We start from the raw sequence: 19,669 nt of genomic DNA, 5'->3' as shown, positions 1-19,669 counted from the left end.
CGACGCGACGCCCGCTGGGCCAATCAGAGCGCGCGGAGGCGTCGCCGGGAGGCCCTGAGGTAGGCGGCGGGGGCAGCCGGCGAGCGCCCGGGTCAGCAAGGCGGCCGGGCCGGCTCCCTGCAGCCCGTGACACGCTGGCGCCCGGGGACCCCCCCGAGATGCCGGTGCGGAGCGAGTGCTGCTGCCCGGGGGGAGCGCGGGGCCGCGGGGCCGCCAGCCTGGTGCCGCCGCCCCCCATCAACACGGCGCAGCCCGGGGTCGCCACCTCCCTGCTCTACAGCGGGGCCAAGTTCCGCGGCCAGCAGCGCAGCAAGGGCAACGCCTACGAGGTGGAGGTGGTGATGCAGGTGCGGCCCCCCCCCGGCATCCCCCGTGTCCCCCAGCGCCCCCTCGGGCGGGACCCCCACAGCCCCTCCCGGCGCCCCCCCAACATCTCTCCCCTCTCGGGATCCCCCCCAGAGACCTCCCCAAAGCGCCCCTCCCCCCGACACCCCTCTCGAGCCCCCCCTCCTGCTTCCCTTTCTGGGGCCCCCCCAGAGACCTCCCCAAAGCGCCCCTCCCCCCGACACCCCTCTCGAGCCCCCCCCTCCTGCTTCCCTTTCTGGGGCCCCCCCAGAGACCTCCCCAAAGCGCCCCTCCCCCCGACACCCCTCTCGAGCCACCCCCTCCTGCTTCCCTTTCTGGGCCCCCCCAGAGACCTCCCCAAAGCGCCCCTCCCCCCCGACACCCCTCGAGCCACCCCCTCCTGCTTCCCTTTCTGGGGCCCCCCCAGAGACCTCCCCAAAGGGCCCCTCCCCCCCGACACCCCTCGAGCCACCCCCTCCTGCTTCCCTTTCTGGGCCCCCCCCAGAGACCTCCCCAAAGCGCCCCTCCCCCCGACACCCCTCTCGAGCCACCCCCTCCTGCTTCCCTTTCTGGGGCCCCCCCAGAGACCTCCCCAAAGCGCCCCTCCCCCCCGACACTCCTCGAGCCCCCCCCTCCTGCTTCCCTTTCTGGGGCCCCCCCAGAGACCTCCCCAAAGCGCCCCTCCCCCCCGACACCCCTCGAGCCACCCCCTCCTGCTTCCCTTTCTGGGGTCCCCCCAGAGACCTCCCCAAAGGGCCCCTCCCTCCCCAGGGCATCCCCTCCAGTCCCAAGATGCCGCCTTCTGCAGTTCTCCCACCAGGGATTCCTACCCCCCTCCCCCAGCATCTCTCCTCCTTGGGGCATCTCCCCTGAGCGTCCCTCGTCTTGAGGGAACCCTTCCACCACCACCCTGTAGCCCTTCCTGGGGCTCTCCTATGAGTGATCCATCCCCAAGTGTCTCTCCCTTTAGAGGAATCCACCTGAGCGCTTCTCTCTGCTGTGAGGCACCCTCCCCCCCCAGTGCTCCCCTGCACCTCTCCTGGGGTCCTCCCCCAGGGACACCCCCTAGAGTGCCGTCATTTGGGGACTTCCTAGTTTGTCCCTGTCTGCTGCTGGGGTCTTCCTAGTGGGACTTCCCTCGAGAGCATCCTCTGCTGCTCTCCCAGCAGCCTCCTCCTAGAGCACCTCTAGCATCTTCCCTCTCACTCTACCCTAGACTGTCTCCCAGGGACCTCCTGAGCAGCACCTACCCCCCCCCCCCGCCCGCCGATTCCCCCAGTACCCCATGTCTCATCTTTTAGGGTCCTTTCTCTTGAGATCCCCCTATTCTCCTAGAGCACCTCTTGGGGATTCTTCTGTTCACTTCCTGCCCCACTGCGGCCTTCTTTGGAGGACCTCTGACCAGCAGAGCATGGACTTCTGTGCAACCCAGGCACTCACAGGCCCCCTGAGAACTCTCCTCCAATGACTACTCCATAGAGATTTCTTTCCCTAATTCCCCCATTTCACAGAGATCAAGAACCAACATCGGTACATGCAATATTTTATTTTAAAGCATCTTTCTTTCTCAGATTGGGTCCTTGGTCCCTGAGATGTCCACAAGGACTGCCTTCCTTTATGTATCCATGTTGACCCCATAACATCCCCTCATGTGATTTCTCCATTCCTAAGGCACCCCTTCCCTCAAATTGGGACCTACTGCTCCTAAGACCTTTGTTTTGGGTCCCCCACTTCTAGGGAACTTCATCTTCAGAGATCAGGTGGGGACCCCAGACCAAATAGCACAGGCTGGGTCTGTGAGGTGGCTGTCCAGGGGAGGTTAGGGACCCTTCCTACCCAGGGAAGGCCTTCATGACTCCAGATGTACCCTGGCCCAGCAGCACTTGCGAGGGGCAGGTGATGTGGGTGGATCCCCTTCCCCAGAACACCCTTTGCCCCCAATTTGGATCTGAAACTCAAGAGTAGCTGTATAACAGAGAAAAACAATCTCTGATCTGGGCAAGGTAGGTGACACCTTTCTAGGGACCCATCAGGCCTACAGCCCAAATTGCCCCTTCCTGGAGCAGTGGGAGTAGAACAGAGTAAGTGAATGAAACTAGCTTGAGTCTTCTTCCCACAGCTGCAGTTGAGGAAGAAAAGCAGCTGGGACTGGCTGAGTGGGTAGTTGCATGGCAAGCCAGGCTACATCAAGAGGGCTGGGGAGGAAACTACTGCATCACATGCTTGTCATCTGGGTGTAAGCTGTTCTCCAGCCATCATAGACACTGCCAAGCTGTGCACAGAAATTCAAATGACGCCCCCGGTGATTAGCAGAGTCCCACAGCTAGGCTTTTTGTTTCTACTGGTGGTGCACATCTGCACATCCCTCTGTGCACGTATAAATGTATTCCGCACATGGTTGGAAAAGATTAGAGGAAACGTTGATCATAGGTGTTTTGGCCCTGGGGGCTTGCATGGGGATTTCAGCCTTTCAGCCCTGAGATTAACAATCCCTGCATGTCTTGTCTCTGTCTTGGAAGTGTTTGGCTCTCACCGTGACAAGGGGACAATGGCCGTGCCTACTGGCATGTCAGCAGCACAGCTTCAAGGCTGCAGATGTGTCATTGTGGTATAGTGTAATCCCTTCTTACTGCAACAGGGCTTTTTCTGTTGTGGTAGTTAATCCTGCTCTGTGGTCTGTGGTAGCTAAGGCCAGGTCTGCCCAGCTGTGTTGCTCAAAGTATGAAAGATCCACATCCCTTAGAGATATAGATAAGTTGCCTGAACCCAGTATTCTTCCATCGACCAAGCTACTGCGGCTCAGGGAGGTGGAACCTCCCATCTCTGTAGGGAATGTTTACACTGAAGCAGTGTCTTTATACCACTGTAGTGGTTGAAGAGTAGAGATAACCTAAGTGGACAGACACCTCAGTCTAAATGCTTCTACACTGGGAACTAGGTCATCTTAAATGCAGTGATCCAGTGCAAATCTTTCACTCCCCTCAGTCATATAGCTAGGTTGATAAATTGTAAGTGTGGACCAGGCCTTAGAGCAGGGGTGGGCAATAATTTTGGATGGGGAGGGCACTCCAAGATTTTGTTACGGGATTAAGGGCTGCATTTCTATAGAGACGGTGTGGTGTCTGGGGTAGAGGCTGGGTGAAGAAGGGATCTCAGGGGAAGAGTGTGGGGTGCAAGAGAGGGGTCTGAGAGAGAGTTTGGATGAAGGAGGGGGTTGTGACTTGGGGCAGGAGATTAGGGTTCAGGGTCCCAGAGGAGGTAGAGTGCAGGAAAGGATTTTGGCCTGGTAGAGGGGTGTAGGAGGGATTGCAGGGTCTGGGAGGGAGTTGTGACTGGGGCGGGGGGAGGTAGGGTTTGCAGAGGGTCTAGGTGGTGACCTGGGGCAGGGATTAGGGGGTGGGAGTACCAGAGGCAGGCTCTGTTGAGGAGGTGCTTACCTTAGGTGGCTTCTAGCCAGCAGCCCACCAGGGACCCCAAGGCAGCCTATCTGCATGTCGCAGCCCCAGGCTGCTCAGAACAGCTGGCAGCTCCCTCTAGGTGCCGCACACTCCGGCAAGGTGGATGGGGACTTCACATGCTGCCTCCACCCCCATCCAATTATCACAGCTCTCATTGGTTGGTTTCTGGCCATTGGGAGCTGTGGTGATTGGCCTGGGGTCAAGGGCAGCATGCAAAGTCTCCCCTTCTGTCCCAGCCAGGAGTGCGCAGCACATAGAGGGAACCACCTGCTGTTTTGAGCAGCCTTGGGCTCCAGCAGGCAGGAAGCTGAATCAAAAGGCATAGCGGGCCAAATGTGGCCTGCAGGCATTAAAATGCCCACCCCTGCCTTAGAGCAAACCAAAGCAATCAGTCCCAGAAAGGTATGTAGCAAAAGCAGCTGTTGGGGGCCAGCTGTGCTGCAGCTTTCATTTGAGCTGATCACTTGTCTCTGCAGCCCTCCCATTCCTGTTGAGCGTGATTGTTTCTGGGTGCTTTATTTTTAGTTGTAGGCATTGGCATGATCACTGTGAGCAGAGCTGGCGAGATGTGGGATTGTGTATAAGCAGCAAGCCAGACATCTGATACACTCTCGCTATAAAACATGTGGCATGTTACAGCCCTGTTTCCAACTGCCTTGCAAAAGAACTGGGGTTTTATATAATTAGAGCTAAAATGCTTTGGTCAGTGTTGTGGAACAAAGTCAAATTCCTGAGGTCAGCAGACGTAAGCACGTAAATCACATTGTCAGTCTTCACATACAGTGCTACATTTGTCAACAGCACAACAGTACAGCTGGTCCCCGACTTACGAACGAGTTACGTACCAAACACATGGTCGTAACTCGAAGTGTTCGTAAGTCGGGCCCCGTTCATTTAAATGCGACCGCGCTGTTCGTAAGTCGGGGACCGGCTTATGAACGCTTAATGGGAGGTTTAGTCGTAAGTACAAATGGTCATAAGTTGACCGTTTGTAACTCGGGGACCAGCTGTACCTGGAACAGCTAGCTTCAGTGGCGTCCTCTCATGGCTGATCAACTTCACTGCAGCTCTTCTTCCCCCAAAGAATAGCTAGTCTTTTAGCTTAAACCCTGATGTTTTGTATATTGTCTGAAGCATGGAATTTGCTACAATTTTTCTGTTTATGTGCAGTGAAATACTGCGCTTAATTCGTTACATTTGGGAAGGATGAATCTTTCCTATTTATCTGGTTTTTCAAACTCTTTATTTGGCTTTGAGAACTGACCTCAGGATTTGAGGGCTTGCCAGCAGAAGTTTCTATAAAAGCTGCTGGCTTTTGAAAGGCTCTAGATGAAAGTATCCCAGTAATGAGGTGCTGCATGGCAAATAAAGTAAACATTCAGTAGTAAGCCCAATAAAAGAGCTGGAGTGGGGAAGAAATGAAGGCATTGGGGATGGGAGACAAGTATGTTTTAAGATATAATTTCAAGAGAGACTTTTCCACAGGGCAAAAATTCCAGAGAAGGTCCATGTGCAGCAACAATGGTATTACAGGTTGAACCTCTCTAGTCCGGCAATATCCATGGTCTGGCATGATTTTAGTTAGCCAGATGTCCACTTACCTTGGGTATGGCCAAGTTTACCACGGCCCCGTAAAGTTTGCTTACAGCAACCAGTCCTGGCTCTGAGTCCTGTGCTGCTATTTAGCTCTAATTTACCCCCAACTGTCTTCTAAGAGCCCAGTAAGCAGTGGAAGTGTTGGTAATGCTCAGTGGGGGGGGGGGGGGGGGGGGGTTTGTAAAAAAAACCACCACCACAACAACCAACAAAAAAAGAGAGAGAAAGGTGCCAGTACTCGGGTTGCCAGATGGTTTCAAAAAAAAATTTGATAAATGTTTGTCGAGCCCCCCTCCCCCCCCCCAAAAAACCACATGCTGGGGAGTACCTAGGGAAACCTGGGAGATCAGGGCCGAAATGTAGTCGCGGACCCTTTAATTGCTCCGTGTCCCGAGCGGGCTTCCATCCAGCGCGAGTGCTACCAGGGCTGACTGGGGGCTGTGCCAGGGGAAAACAGCGAGTGCTCCCAAATAAAGGTGACGGTACGCTGTACTGGTGTGTACCATCACAAAAAAAGCACTGGTAATGTTACTAGACAATATTGATCTCCCATGGCCCAGCAAATTCCCTGGTTCAACACCAGTCAGTTCCTGAGGGTGCCGGATTAGAGACATTCAACCAGTATTTAGAAGGGACCAGGGCTTAGTGTCAGGTAAGTACAGAGAAGTTATTGATATATGTCAGGTTATGGAAGTGGTGAGGGATTAACTAACACTTGCCCTTAAAGCCAAGGATGAAACCAAAATTTCAGGTGGCAAGAAAGAAAGATTTGATTGAGAATGTTCCTTCTGTTCTTGTCACTCACAGATGTCTTGATTGCTGGTAGCATGTGTTTAGAACAGGTGACAGGCAAATCAGGAAAACTAGCTCTGTTGATGTGCTGTGACCTTGAGCAAACCCCTTGACTTCCGACTCAATGTCCCTTCTGTAAAACAGGGATGCTTACCCATCTTTGTAAAACATTTTGCGATCCTTGGGTGAAAGGTGCTGTACAAGTAGAACATATTAAGTGGCTGAAAGTACATGAAACATTCCCCAGCCTGCTTGTGGAAAAGGCAAAGTGGATACTTCTAAAAGATTTTCTCCTGAGTCCAGATACCGCTGTGTGATCAACATGAATGACCTATGAACAATGCTGGGCAATGCACTTCTGAACCATCCTTAACAAAACTGAGACTTTAAGATACAATGCACCAAAGTGTATTGGTCCAACTTGGGTATCTTGTTCTTGGACCCACACACTTATAGATTTTGTGTTCTCTGTCCTAGCATGTGGATATGGAAAACTCCTATCTTTGTGGGTACTTGAAGATTAAAGGCCTTACAGAGGTGAGCAGTTGTTACTAAATTCCTTTCCTATGCTCCATGGAAGTGATGGGGAGTCTCTGCTCCCATTTCTAGCTAGAGATATGAAGGTTAAAACCATGGGTACCTTAATTGCCGCCTTTTGCTTTTTTTCACACACTATCAACCAACTAAATATAAGTGATTTTGTAGGAAGCTTAATTAAAAATTGTTTTAACCTGACAGTCCTCTGTAAAGGTTGATTGAAGAGGACCTGACTTTACACAGCCAATTAACTGGTGACAGCGTGTATCTTTGTTGTCCCAAACCTCCAGACAAGCTAGATCTTCCTGAAGTACTTCTCTCCACACCCTTCATGTAGGACCTGCCTGTGTTGACAGCTGACCTCTCTGGCATCCAGCAAAATGACTGGTTTAGCGCGCAGATTGTTGGGTTTCTTTCTACCTCTGCATTCCTTTCCTCAGTTGCTTTGCTTACAGGCTTCTCCAGACACAGGCTTTGTATTTCAGCTGGTGATATGCGGTGGCTCATCCCTGTCGTAAAGGTTGCTGAGAACTTCCACACAGGGGATCTCTAAAGTGGATCATAGTTTCAGCATATGTGAGCAGGGCAAGCCTATCCAGCTTAATTCTTCTGTATGGCTTTGGCTGTTCTCTCTGTCACCTTTATCTTTAATTTTACCATAGCCTTTAATCCCTTCTTAAGGAGCAAATGTAAGGTGTGGGGAGTCAGCAGACCAATTGCAGGCAAGGGGACTGCTGTAGAAGAGATGAATTGAAGAAATGGGCTATGGGAGAGGTATATGGGAAGGGACATCCTGTTGAAAGTTCATGGGACAGTATAAAATAAGGTGTAAAGCAGAAGAGGGACATCAGACCAAACTTTCAGACCACTTTGTGAGGTTTGGTGCTGATGTCATTGTTTGCCAAAGTACAAGCCCGTATCAGTGTGTGTGTCCTGTTCTATACAGGGCCTGGGTTGGTTGGTTGGTTTGTTTGTTGGCAAAATTTCTTAATCTTTTTCATTCTCCTCCTAGGAATACCCAACCCTTACTACTTTCTTTGAAGGGGAAATAATCAGTAAAAAGCACCCCTTCTTAACACGGAAATGGGATGCAGATGAAGACGTCGATCGTAAACACTGGGTAACTCAACATATTGGCAACCAACTACAGAACTAAAACCACCCTAAACACGTTACCTATTTAAAGGGCATATGCAACAGGTTTTTCCAAAGAAAGAAACAAATGAAGGCTTTGGTGGTGGTGTATTTTTGTTGTCAATATACAAAGCCTGAAAAGTTCTCTTTTTGGCTTTTCTCCTGGTTGCTTTCCCTCATAAGGATTCTTTCCTGTCCTTTTTTTCCCCCGCCCCTACTAAGGTAGCTGTACTGATGTTGCTTTTCTCACTGTAACGGTGAGAAGTGACCAGCACCAACATGACCCAGCTTATTTGAAATTGGGAGAAGCTACTCTGGCACAAGCTACACTTGGATAAAGAGCAACACTGGTGACTTTCAGCAGTGCACTAAAATCTGTGCTGTTATGTCCGTGCAAGAATCACCAATGTAGGCAAGCCTGTAGATCAGAAATGTTCATACTGAACTTCTCTGGCTTGGCTGGATGATTTCTCTGCAGACTTTACAAGGGTTTCCAGCCACAATCTTGGATCTGTTCCTGAGAATGAATAATATGACTTCCTGGCTGATGGGGCCATGCCCAGAGTAACGCTTGGGGGTGGGGAGGGGAGTAGAAGAGACCAACACAGGAACCTATTCAGTAGAAGGAATTTCCGCCCCACTTCCTAACAGAACCTAGTGCTTCTGCTGAGGGAGAGGCAGGATAGGGGATTTCTGCCAGTCACCCTATTGTATGGAGGGCTTTGCTCCCCTCAGTGAGGGTAGATTTCACATGTTTACCTCTCTCAGGTATCAATCCCTTATTGTCTGCACTGCAGTGAGTTGCAGGTCTCTGCCCAGTGCATATAAGGAGTAGCTGTGTGCTTAGCAGTCCAAATGGGTTATATCCCAGAGTCTTACTTGCAGGTTGATCGAAGTCATTTCACAAACTGGGAGAGAGGGGGTGCATATCACAGTGGCAGGCCTTAGTTGTTGGAGCTGCCTCTGTCCTGTAGGGACAGAGGAAGGGACGTTAGATTTCTCCAGTCAAGTATTTTTGAGTTTTGTCTTTAACACTTTCATTACAAATATTCTCAATTGTTGGTGAAAGGTGCTGACTTGATGACCCTGAAAACTGAGAATCTTAAACAAAGAAGTCCTCCAAACTGTGGGGCATGCCCTCCTGTAGGGCATGGAGGAAATTTTTATTAGGGAGGGGAGGAGTGTGGCAGAGTCTAGGCCAGTTCCCGGGGCAGAAAAGGGGCAGGGAGTGAGCACCATGCAGCCCTGCTCTGCCTGACCCCACCCCAGGCCTTGTCCCTGCTCCTGTTGCTGTTAAAAGTCTGGTGTGGGGCTGGCAGGCTCTTTACCTGGCTCCATGCTAGGGATGTTAAATATCGGTTAACTGAATAGTCAAGTAACCTCAAGAATTCTTATCGATTAGTTGACTATTCTATAGTCCCCAGGGGTGGGGCCGGCAGCTGGTGTGCTCTGGCCTCACTTCAGAGGAGCACCCTGCCTCTATATCAGAGGCAGCAGCACGAGGTGGCAGCAGCCCCTGTCTAAGGTGTGTCTGAGCTCCCGGACCCAGTGCAAGCCAGAACTGGGCTGGGATGCCTGCCCGCCTGGCTCCTAATACACTTTAAATGCAGAGCCACAGGGGAGTAGGTCCCAGACCCATCACAAGCCAGGACTGAGCCGGGCTGCTGGCCAGCCTGCTAAAAAATGTACTGGCCGGGATTGGGGATTCATTAGTCTATAGCATTAACCTATATATGCTTTTGCCTATATCCCTACTCCATGCAACTCCCCAGAAGTGACTGGTATGGCCCGCCAGCTCCTAGGCATAGAAGTGGCCTGGGGACGGGGCGCTGCTTGTTCTGCACCAGCCCCACATCTCCCATTGGCTAGGAACCATGACCAATGGGAGTTGCGGAGGCACTGCACAGAGCTGCTTGGTCACACTTCTGCCTAGGAGCTGAGGGACATGCCTAGAGCCATCATCCTGAAACGCTTTGTGCACCCTCTGCCTCAAAAAAGATCCCCTTCCTGCACCCACATTTCTGGACCCAGCCTAGAGCCCATACTCCTACAGTCCAACTCCCTGCCTCAGCTTGAAGCCCCTCCTACACTCCAAACTTCTCGGCCCCACCCCAGAGCTGCCTCCTGCACCCCAAACTCCTTGTTCCTGTCCTCACCCCACCCAGAGCTGATCCCTTCACTCCCTCCCAATCCCAACTCCCTGCCCCAGCCTAGAGAGAATGAGAGAGAGAGTGTGTTGGGGGGGGGGAGAGATGGAGTGAGCAGGGGCAGAGCCTCAGAGAAGGGTTGAGGAAGGGAAGCAGGTCAAGGGTGTTTGGCTTTGTGCAGTTAGAAAGTTGGCAACCCTAGGCTTTGTAGGGGGTGGGAGGGATGACCCTGAACAGTTTGGAGACCACTGCTTAACAGCCGCACAGTTACAGGAGGAGTAGCTGTAGGGGTACAATCTTCAGCCAGCTCCCCATGGTTGCATGGCGCATTTCATCCCTACTGCCTCTACTGTGACTTGCCAGCAGAGGCTCCAGTAGCAGTAGTGGCTTTTGATAGGGAGGCCTGCCCTGGATCAAAGCGAGTTGCCTAGCTAGTCTGGCTGGAATCTGGGACATGGTAGTTTAGCAATCACAAATTCCCAAACTTGGAGATTAAAAACAAAAATCGTACTGGAATTTCTATTTCCTATTCCTGACCACGCAGGGTGCAGTTCCTAGAAACTCTTAACTGTTAACACATTCTTCCCTTCATAAACTTGGCTAACTTAAAGCTAGCTAGGACTACATTTTTGTTTTTCCTTTGTTTTCAGGGGAAATTCCAGGCCTTTTATCAGTATGCGAAAACATTTAACTCAGATGATTTTGATTATGAGGATTTGAAGAACGGGGACTATGTCTTCATGAGGTGGAAGGTAAAAAACTGAAATGTGTGGGTCCTTCGTGCAGAATGACATTCTGGGAAAAGTGTCTCTCTGGTAACACTAAGGATTTATCCCTCCGAGATTGAGACCGAATCCTCTTAAAAATGGCGCTGCTGTCAAGTTATTCTGCACCACTCAACACATGTAGGCAGATGGAAGGAATAAAAGATGCTTTTTTGGCAGAGACACATAGGCTACCTCTAGACGGCATCCCTCTGTCGGCAGAGGGATGCAAATAAAGCACTTTGAAAGTGCAAATGAGCCTGAGATTTAAATATCCCGGGCTTCATTTGCATACTCACGTTCTGGCGCTGTGCCAATCATGCGCCATTTAGAAAGTGAAAGTGCCGTGTAGCCGCGGTTCTGCCGACAGCGGGGAGCTTTTCCGACAGATCCTGTACTCCTCAGCAAAGGATCTGTCGAAAAAGCTCCCCCGTCGGCAGAACCATGGCTACACAGCACTTTCACTTTCTAAATGGTGTGTGATCAGCACAGTGCCGGAACGTGAATATGCAAATGAAGCCCGGGATATTTAAATCCCGGGCTCATTTGCACTTTCAAAGTGCTTTATTTGCATCCTTCTGTCGGCAGTCTGGAGGTAGCCACGCTGTATAGCCCACGGGTGGCCAACCAGTTAGAGATGAAGAGCCAAAATAGCTGTGGATAGAGTGCGAAGAGCCACGTTATATATTTATTTTTATCTATATATAGATAGATAGATATAGATATAGTACACAAAATGTAATGATAAAAATAACATAACAGGACATTTGGGGGACGGGGGGAATAAAAAAGTTCTCTAGTCACTTAAAAAAAATTCATGGCCAGTCCATAGATCTTCAAAGAACTTGACAAGGAACAAACATCAAATTTAAAAAAAACAAACCTTCAAAAATACAGTAATATTCTCACACTTTTAAAAAAAAAAAAGCATCCCCCCCATGTATTTTAAATTTAACATTACTGCCCTATTATGTCCTGTTAGTTTTTTTTAAATTAAACTGAACTGAGAGGTAAATTAGCACAATTTGAAGTGCCTGTTTCACTCCAGCTTGTTGACCTCTGCAATGGTTTCCTCATTCTTTTTTACTTACGAAGATTATGGCTTTTTTTATAGTTCTAAAAATTCAAGTCTGTCCCAGATTGCAAATATGAGAGGTTCAAAAACAATAAGGGAGAGACTCGTATCTCAGAATAATTGCTTCAGCCTGGCAAACAATAGCCTTTGAATTTCCTTTTAAAAGAAACACAGCGTAAACCAGGTACATGCTGATTCTTTTTTTTTTTTTTTTGGCCCTGGAATTTAAATGACATCTGTGTTGGCTGCCTTAATCTGCATCCATGAAGACTTTGAGTTTAAGGTGCTTCAGCCCCCCCCCCCCCCCCCCGTTTTAATCCAATGTCCCACTCTCCCGCAGAGCCATGCACCCTCAGCCCCCTGCTCTAACCCAATCTCCCTTCTCTCCCCCAGAGCCGGACACCCCCATTCTAACCCAATGTCCTCCCCCAGAGCCAGGCACCCCCAGCCCCCGATTCTAACCCAATGCCCTTGTCCTCCCCCAGAGCAAGGCATCTCCAGCACTGCACTGCCTTCCCCCCTCCAACCCAATGCCTGGGTCCTGGTGCCACCGCCACTGCAATGCACTTCTCTCTCCAGGTGCTGGGGTGTGTGATGATAGGGGAGAAAACAGGAAAATGCAATTGTAAGCCCCAAATTGGCAAGTGGAAGAGCTGAAACTATTCCTGATGTGCTCTTTAAAATAAGCTGAGTTGCAAATAGACAGTGTCCCTTTAAGAATGTCATAGTGGCAATCTTGTAAAAAGGTACAATGGTCACTACATACCTGCTGAATAGTCCCGTTGGTCCATGTTGGTATGTCAAAAAAAGTTCACAGCTCTGAATGCCATTCTCAGCCACATCTTTATTCAATTTCCAGTGCTTGATCCCTCTGACTTAGAACATGTGCAAATCTGCAACCCAAGACTTCCCACAGGCAAAGGTTCAAACCTATTTTGAATACAAACCTCTGTTACCTTTTGTGCAGGAGCAGTTCCTTGTTCCCGATCACACGATCAAAGACATCAGTGGGGCTTCCTTTGCTGGGTTTTATTACATCTGCTTCCAGAAGTCGGCAGCATCTATAGAGGGCTATTACTACCACAGGAGTTCAGAATGGTAAGGAGAGCTCCCTTCCCTTCTGTGTGCTGAGGGGTCTAGCAATGTATGAGCTCCTCTGTCCCAGTCCAGGGATTGGAGGTAGGGCCTTACTGTGCTCCTGATGGAACAATGTTCCTTCAGCCCCTCTCGTGCATGGTTAGGTCAGCTGGAGGTGCTAGCACCAACATTGGAATAAAATACTACCCATTCACGTTCCTGTCACTACTCATGGAGCACAGTAAAATAGAGGTCAAAAGATCTGAAGTGTAGGAGGAAGGCAGCTGCTAAGAACTATTGCTACATGTCAGCAGCTTTTCTTTCCCTCCTTCTGCCAGTCTGGCATGGTACTTACTGTATGCTACCCAAGTGACTCATTCTTCAGCTGCCCGCTGTTGAGAGGGAGCAGTGACTTGTGTTACACGTTATGGTGTAGCAAAAAACCACCTGACATCTTGAGATGAAAATACTGTGCACTCTGGTGCTGGAGATTCACTTTTATTTTCTTCCAGATTGACTTTCGGGCTGTTTCCTTTCCCCACTTACCCTGTTAGACACTGGGCATCAACACACCATGCTGCCACTTAGCTGCAGGGCTCACCAGCCGTGTTCCATGTAATGGCTCTTCTGCAGCCATTCAGGAGAGACTTCAGTGCTGCCCTGCTAATTTAGCAGAGGGCCCACAGCTAGATTTTTTTTCTACTGCTGAACACATTGGCACGTGCCTCGGTGCACCTAACAAATCTTATTCTGCACATGGATGGAAAAGATTAGAGGGAACATTGCTCGCCAGCAGGTCAAAGTCATGTCTCATGTCTGCCTCCTGCACTTGGCTCTTGCTCAGTGCTGAACCTTTGGGGGTACTGTTTGACCTTGTGAACAGGGTGTTCTTACTGGCTATAACACTGTCACTGTATTAATACCCCCATCTTGGAAACACCATACTAATAACTGTTGTGAAGCCTTGTGGCAAGTAGCTGCTAACTCGGCCCTTTCAGTAACTCTGGGCATCAGTAGCTCCTCAGGAAGCTACACCTGCCGTACGCCAGAACATCCCCCTTCCTTCTTTACAATCCAGAAATCCCTGTAGCACATACGGAAGGAATGGAGGAACCACCACGCAAGGGGCTCTTTCTGGAACCAAATTGCTGACCTGGTTGTGCCATTCGGCGCTGCTACAGCTTCAGTCCACCCTGATCCTGATCAGTGGAGTGGAGGCTGCCTGTGGACTCAGAAAACTTGTGCTATGCCCAGTCTTCTGCACTAGAAGTCACAGACTTCTCACATGCTTGCTCCCCTGCTAGGGTAAATAAGGCTGGGGGTTTGAGCGGGAAACAGCAATGCAGGATTGGCCTCCCCTGTCTCTCACCTCAGTTTCCCTGCACCCAACACTCTGCATCTGCCCTGGGGGGGTGGGGATCAGCTGCAAAGTAGGCATCCATGGAGGAGGCTGGCAAAGACCTTTAGAAAAGAGAGCAAAGAAACGGCTAGGCCTGTATTTCAGTAAGCAACAGTCCTACCTGCCACAGAGATGTTAGGCGATTGGGAATGGCTGGGATATCTGCACAGCAATGAATGGAATGGTCTAAGAGTCTGAAGAGCTCTTGGTGTAAGTTGGGCTGCTTCTCTCTGGGTGTAACCAACGCTTCAGGTGAAATGTTTTGAGAGTTGTAGCAAAATACAAACAACTGTAGACAATCCAAAGTAGTGGGACTCTCAATCAGGGTTCAATCAAGGAAGCAGGTTTTAGGGTTTGCTTCATTCTGAAGTTGAATGGTCAGATCCTGAAGTATAACCAGCTGAACAGATGTAGGGCCCAGGGAAGTGGTCTGTTGTGTCTTGTCATCGTCTCTCCTCCTTTTCCTTCCTCCCAGGTATCAGTCTCTGAACCTAACTCATGTCCCTGAGCACAGTGCACCCATTTACGAGTTTCGATGATGGGCTGACGGAATGATGCCAAGAGAAAACAACCCGGGCAAGAGAGAGCGTGAGCTGCCAGGAGAGCTGTGTCCCTGTCGGAGCTGGGGGGAGGGGAAGGGACGGGACACGCGCTTCTCTTCTGTCCATCGGACTTGTGAAAGAAAGCATGAATGTCAGCCCAGCCGACCCAAGGAGCGTGGCTGCAGGAGCTGGCGTCTCCTTCCTGTGGCAATTTGATCTTTAATCTGGTTTTAAAGCTACCTTTAAATGCACTTTCTTTTTGCACAGCTAGTTTCTTTATCACTGAAATGCCCTCCCCGCCCCCATCCTCTTCTAGAAGTTTAGTCCTAGCTGGAATCAACACCATGCCCTCTGAGTAATAAGAAAACATAAGCTCAGCACTTATGGTTTCGTGTTACATCCCAGTTGAAATACAAAGAACTGCGGCCGTTCACGTTTGTCGCTCTGACAGCTCTGCTGCTTCTTGAGCCTGGGCGTGTCAATGCATTAGTAAGGCTTTTCCTAGCAGAGAGAACTGCTGATCTGCAGAGTCCATTACAGCAGCATTTGGCTGAGACAGACAAGTCTTGAAGGCCTAATGAATCTTCAGCTCCTACTGGCTAATGAGGTTAGCCAGAGCTGCAGATCTCTCAGGAACGCTAGCCACTTCTGAGCTGCAAGCTGTTCCTTTGTCTGGATATGCCAGGGGGAATGGATTAAAGGCAAAGACTTCCAGGTCCTCAGTAGAAGTGGATCTGAGCTCTGCTTACTAAATGTATATTTGCTCTTTACTTAAGGGTGAAACAATAAAAAAGACTTTTAATACATATTTTTATGGTTCCTTTTCCCAAGGACCCTATGGCAAATGCACAATTATTCAGAATTACATTTTACTGTTTTCACATTGAAAACGGTGAATGTCTATGTTAGTTTTTATATATATATATATATGTATGTAATCAACCAGCAGCTTTGGAAAAATCATCCTGGTACAAGTGTTCAGCAGCACTGCAGAAATGCTATTGAGCTGCTTAGCATTTGTGCCTTCTCTTCATGCTATATACCAACATCACTGCTTGATTCCGTTATGCCAGGCAAAAACAGTGGCTGTCCTACAACTTTGAAATGTTCAAATGAAATAACTTAAGGCTTGTGTGCCAAAGTGTGCGCGTGTATGTGTGTGGGGAGGGTTTTTTTAAAAAAAGTTGGCATCAGTTGTGTATTTAAATATGACACTCTTTGTGTGCAGGGCTTTTGTGAGACAACTTAACTTGCTTTTTTTGGACAGTTTTTTTTAAAGCTATTAAGAAAAGGGAGATTTGTACCAACAGAGCACATCAGTTTTTAAGAATGTTTGTCACTTGCAATCAAAAAGCAAAGCCCTTCACTTACTGAGTGCTGAGTTGTTGAACTAATTTTTCCTTTTCACAGTGTCCATATTGTATCTTGCAGAGGCTGATCTGATCTGTAAGTTTAATGGGAAAGCATTCAGGTCTCAGTGGGCTCACTTCATGTATTCCACATTGAGAACTTGGTTTATTTTGTTTAAGAAAATGAACCGGTTTGATCTGCTCGGTGACACAGCTTTCAAAGTTTTGTCCTGTGGCTCTGTTTCTCCTAGCTGTCCCCTATCTTTCAAACAAATTTGGGAAAAGTTGCCTGATCAGGCAAGGAGTAAGTTTCCATCTTAAGGTTTAGATGAGACCATCTGGTATATTGAAAAAGGTGAAGGATGAAGGAACTTAAGTTCTTGTTGGTCTTGATTAATAGCAATGATGGAGTTAACAAATGGTTTGAAGATGCCAAAATGATCTCACACCAGCTAGAGGACAGAGTAGGCAAGAGGTGTTTTATCTAGGTCTACTGTTCTGATGATGCAGTGATAAGACACCTTGACAGTACAGGGGTTGCTGGCTCACTCCTGTGTACTGGGTGGGGTTTGTCCTATGTCAGAGAAGGCTGTTCTGGCCACAGGGTATGAATGGACCATTTTTGTCTGTTTGCCGAACTAAAACTGATCAGGCTCATCTACGGTAATGTAACAAACATTATATTTGCAAATACTTGTAATCTGTTAGTAGTTCTGTGCCTGCAGAGCTGTGTGAAATGCTGTCACTGATGTCTGAACTAGCATTGTGACAATTATGGTTAGGCTTTAACTTTCTAAACATTGTGGTGGCCACATGCAGAAACCAGGTTGCAGGTCCCAGGTGTCATCTAATAATTGGGAAACTCTCTTAATGTGTTATCTAAACCACTGAGACTTGATGTTTTAGAGGGGGGATTTGGGATGGAAGGAGCTCCTTTTCCCCTCACATAAAGCATATTTCAGCTGAAATCCAAAAGTTGCAAAGGAGTGAAAATGTTTTAAGGAATTGTCTTACATTCAGAAAAGTAGAAGCGTTTATTCTTTAAGGCCTTGATTTGCTTGTTTTTTTTTTCTTCTGAAACTGTTTAAGCTAAGAGGAAATGCTCTTAACTATGTTGCATTGTGATGAAAGAAAGCTAACCGGGAAGACCTCTTGGGGAGAGCAAGTGGGAGGCTGGATTTGATGTCTTGTGAAAGGCTTTTTTTAAACTAACTTGGGTGCAGAGTATGAACATATTTATGATCAGTTGTGGAAAAGGGACTGGAAGAAGTATTTTGCAGAGCTATCAACGTCCAAATTAAAAAGAAATGTATTTTAAGGAGCGCTTGTGTGTGTGTGTTTGTAAATCAAAACAATTTTTGTTTCTGAGGAACAGCAAGTTGCATCTTGCTGATCAGGCTTATGGCTGGAGAATCCAATAAGCCACTGACTGTCTTAAGTGAATTACACTGGCTTTAATTGGAATAGAACATCAAGCAGAAAATCAGTTAACAATCAAGTTGCATCACTAGAAAGTTATTTTTAAAATTATTCCAGATTGTTAGCTTTATGTAGAACTACTAAGCAGCTGACCTAGCCTCCTCCTTGGCTTCTTTCTCAAAGCAACAGAGATTGGCAGTTGAAAAACGTGCTGGCCCCTCTCTCTCTCATTGATCCAGGCCTTAAAGGTACAATGCTGACAGCACAGCTCTTACAGTTCCATCCAAACTTGGAACATGGCCACTTCAGGAAATTAAGCTCTTTAATTTCTTTACATGTTTTGCTGTTCTGGCTTAATTTTTTTTCCTGGAAAGACTGGAAAATGTTGTGTGGCTTGCTGACTTAATAATGTTAATATTAATCTGTTTGCTGTTTCTCTAGTGGTTGTGTGGAGATGTGCTAACAGATTATCTTCTTAAAGCCCATGGTCACATTCCTAAATACTGGTTTTCCTCCTTATCTTGGCATCCTGTTTAAAGTTTCAGAGCATTATGACTAAATCAAAATGTTAATGGGCTACCATCTAAACTCTTAGCACTTAACATTTAATTGTAATATGTTTACAACTCGGTGGATTGATTTAAAACACCAAGAGAAAATCATTGATTTAAATCAAGTTTGCCACTGATACTACTTCACATACTACTTAAACAATGGTGTAAATCTGATCACTACAATTTGTTAATTTATAACTCAGTATGGCATTTTACAGCATCTAGGAAGGTGTACTTTATATAATCTTTTAGATAACTTGATATTTATTAATTTAAGAAATAGTGCATAATATGCAAGCTACAGTACATAATATGCAAGCTGCAGATGAAGCAGCAGTACATTAGGAATGGTAAGAACTAAATCACACACAAGCAAAATAGCGCACATTGTATTAAACTAAGCTATAAATAGTTTCAAGGGGTAGCCATGTTACTCTCTAACTTTAAAAACAATGTGAAGTCCTGTTAAAAATTCTGGGTTCCTGTTATCTCCATTGCAGCCTCCAGCTCATCTGACATGGATTTTACTCACGAAAGCTCATGATGCTATATATATTTTTGTTAGTCTCTAAGGTGCCACAGGACTACTTGTTGTTTTGAAATCTTAAATGTTTCATATTTGCAATTGCAGCAGTCTCTTGGCTCAGTTGCCAGCTGACAGCTGTCCTTAAACTATTAATTTTCAAACTTTATTAACTATGACAGACAGGGAATCATAGCACTAAATATATGGTGTCCTTAAAACATCTACAACTAGCTTTCATCTTCTCCACTCCTCCTATCATTTTTATTCATAAACTGAAACAGAAATACGAGTTTTCCTGCTTTTTCACCTCCCAGTTGATTTCTTGACTTTGAATGATGAATATATTCTTTCTGTGCCTGCAGAGGAAGCTACTGCTTGAAAAGTTGGCTTAGCAACTGAAGAAACTATTTCAAGGTGCCTGGCTAATGATTTCCACCAATTGAAGGGAGTGACTTTGTTCAAAACCTCATCAGTAAACATGTACTGATTAAATGGTTTCCCTCCATCCCTGAAATTTATTATGACCAGCATAACTAAGGAGTGATATTTTCTTCAGAAGTTAGACATATCTATTTTTATATCTGGAGTAGAGCATATTCACAAGAAAATAATGTGGAGTTAGTGCTTGATTTACTTGCTGCTTTATTGCCTGCAGTTTAACTTTCTACTGAGGTATTTCTTTTGTCAATATCTCTTGAAGTGCCTTTCAAATTTCAACAGCATTAACAGTGTAGCAGCAATTTCTCTGAAGTTTAAGGCTATTGATATACAAAGCATATATCCTCTACATGCCTCTCTAATCCAGTGTTAGATCTTTGGATGAGACACTTCCATCTATTTAATCGCGGCTTTCTTCGCAAAGTTTTATGAGAACAGGCTGGTTCTTAATAAATTGTTCAAAACAATCAACCACAGAATTCCTTTGAACATCTTGAGGGAGAATTAGTTGGGATCT

General features: G+C 47.5%; 1 protein-coding gene across 1 annotated transcript; it reads left to right on the top strand.

Annotated features, from left to right (window-relative positions):
• The first annotated feature begins 29 nt into the window (after positions 1-29).
• Positions 30-17,537, top strand: GID4 (GID complex subunit 4 homolog). Its single transcript, XM_075899743.1, has 6 exons — positions 30-347; positions 6,669-6,728; positions 7,741-7,848; positions 10,660-10,761; positions 12,816-12,946; positions 14,800-17,537. The coding sequence occupies exons 1-6, from the start codon at positions 159-161 to the stop codon at positions 14,861-14,863; spliced, it is 654 nt and encodes a 217-aa protein (XP_075755858.1). The 5' UTR covers positions 30-158; the 3' UTR covers positions 14,864-17,537.
• The last annotated feature ends 2,132 nt before the right edge of the window (positions 17,538-19,669 follow it).

This window comes from Pelodiscus sinensis, chromosome 16 (genome assembly GCF_049634645.1).
Source record: "Pelodiscus sinensis isolate JC-2024 chromosome 16, ASM4963464v1, whole genome shotgun sequence".
In the NCBI taxonomy this organism is placed as follows: domain Eukaryota; kingdom Metazoa; phylum Chordata; order Testudines; family Trionychidae; genus Pelodiscus; species Pelodiscus sinensis.
The sequence above is the reverse complement of the archived record's forward strand: the minus strand, read 5'-3'. Positions and strand labels throughout refer to the sequence as shown.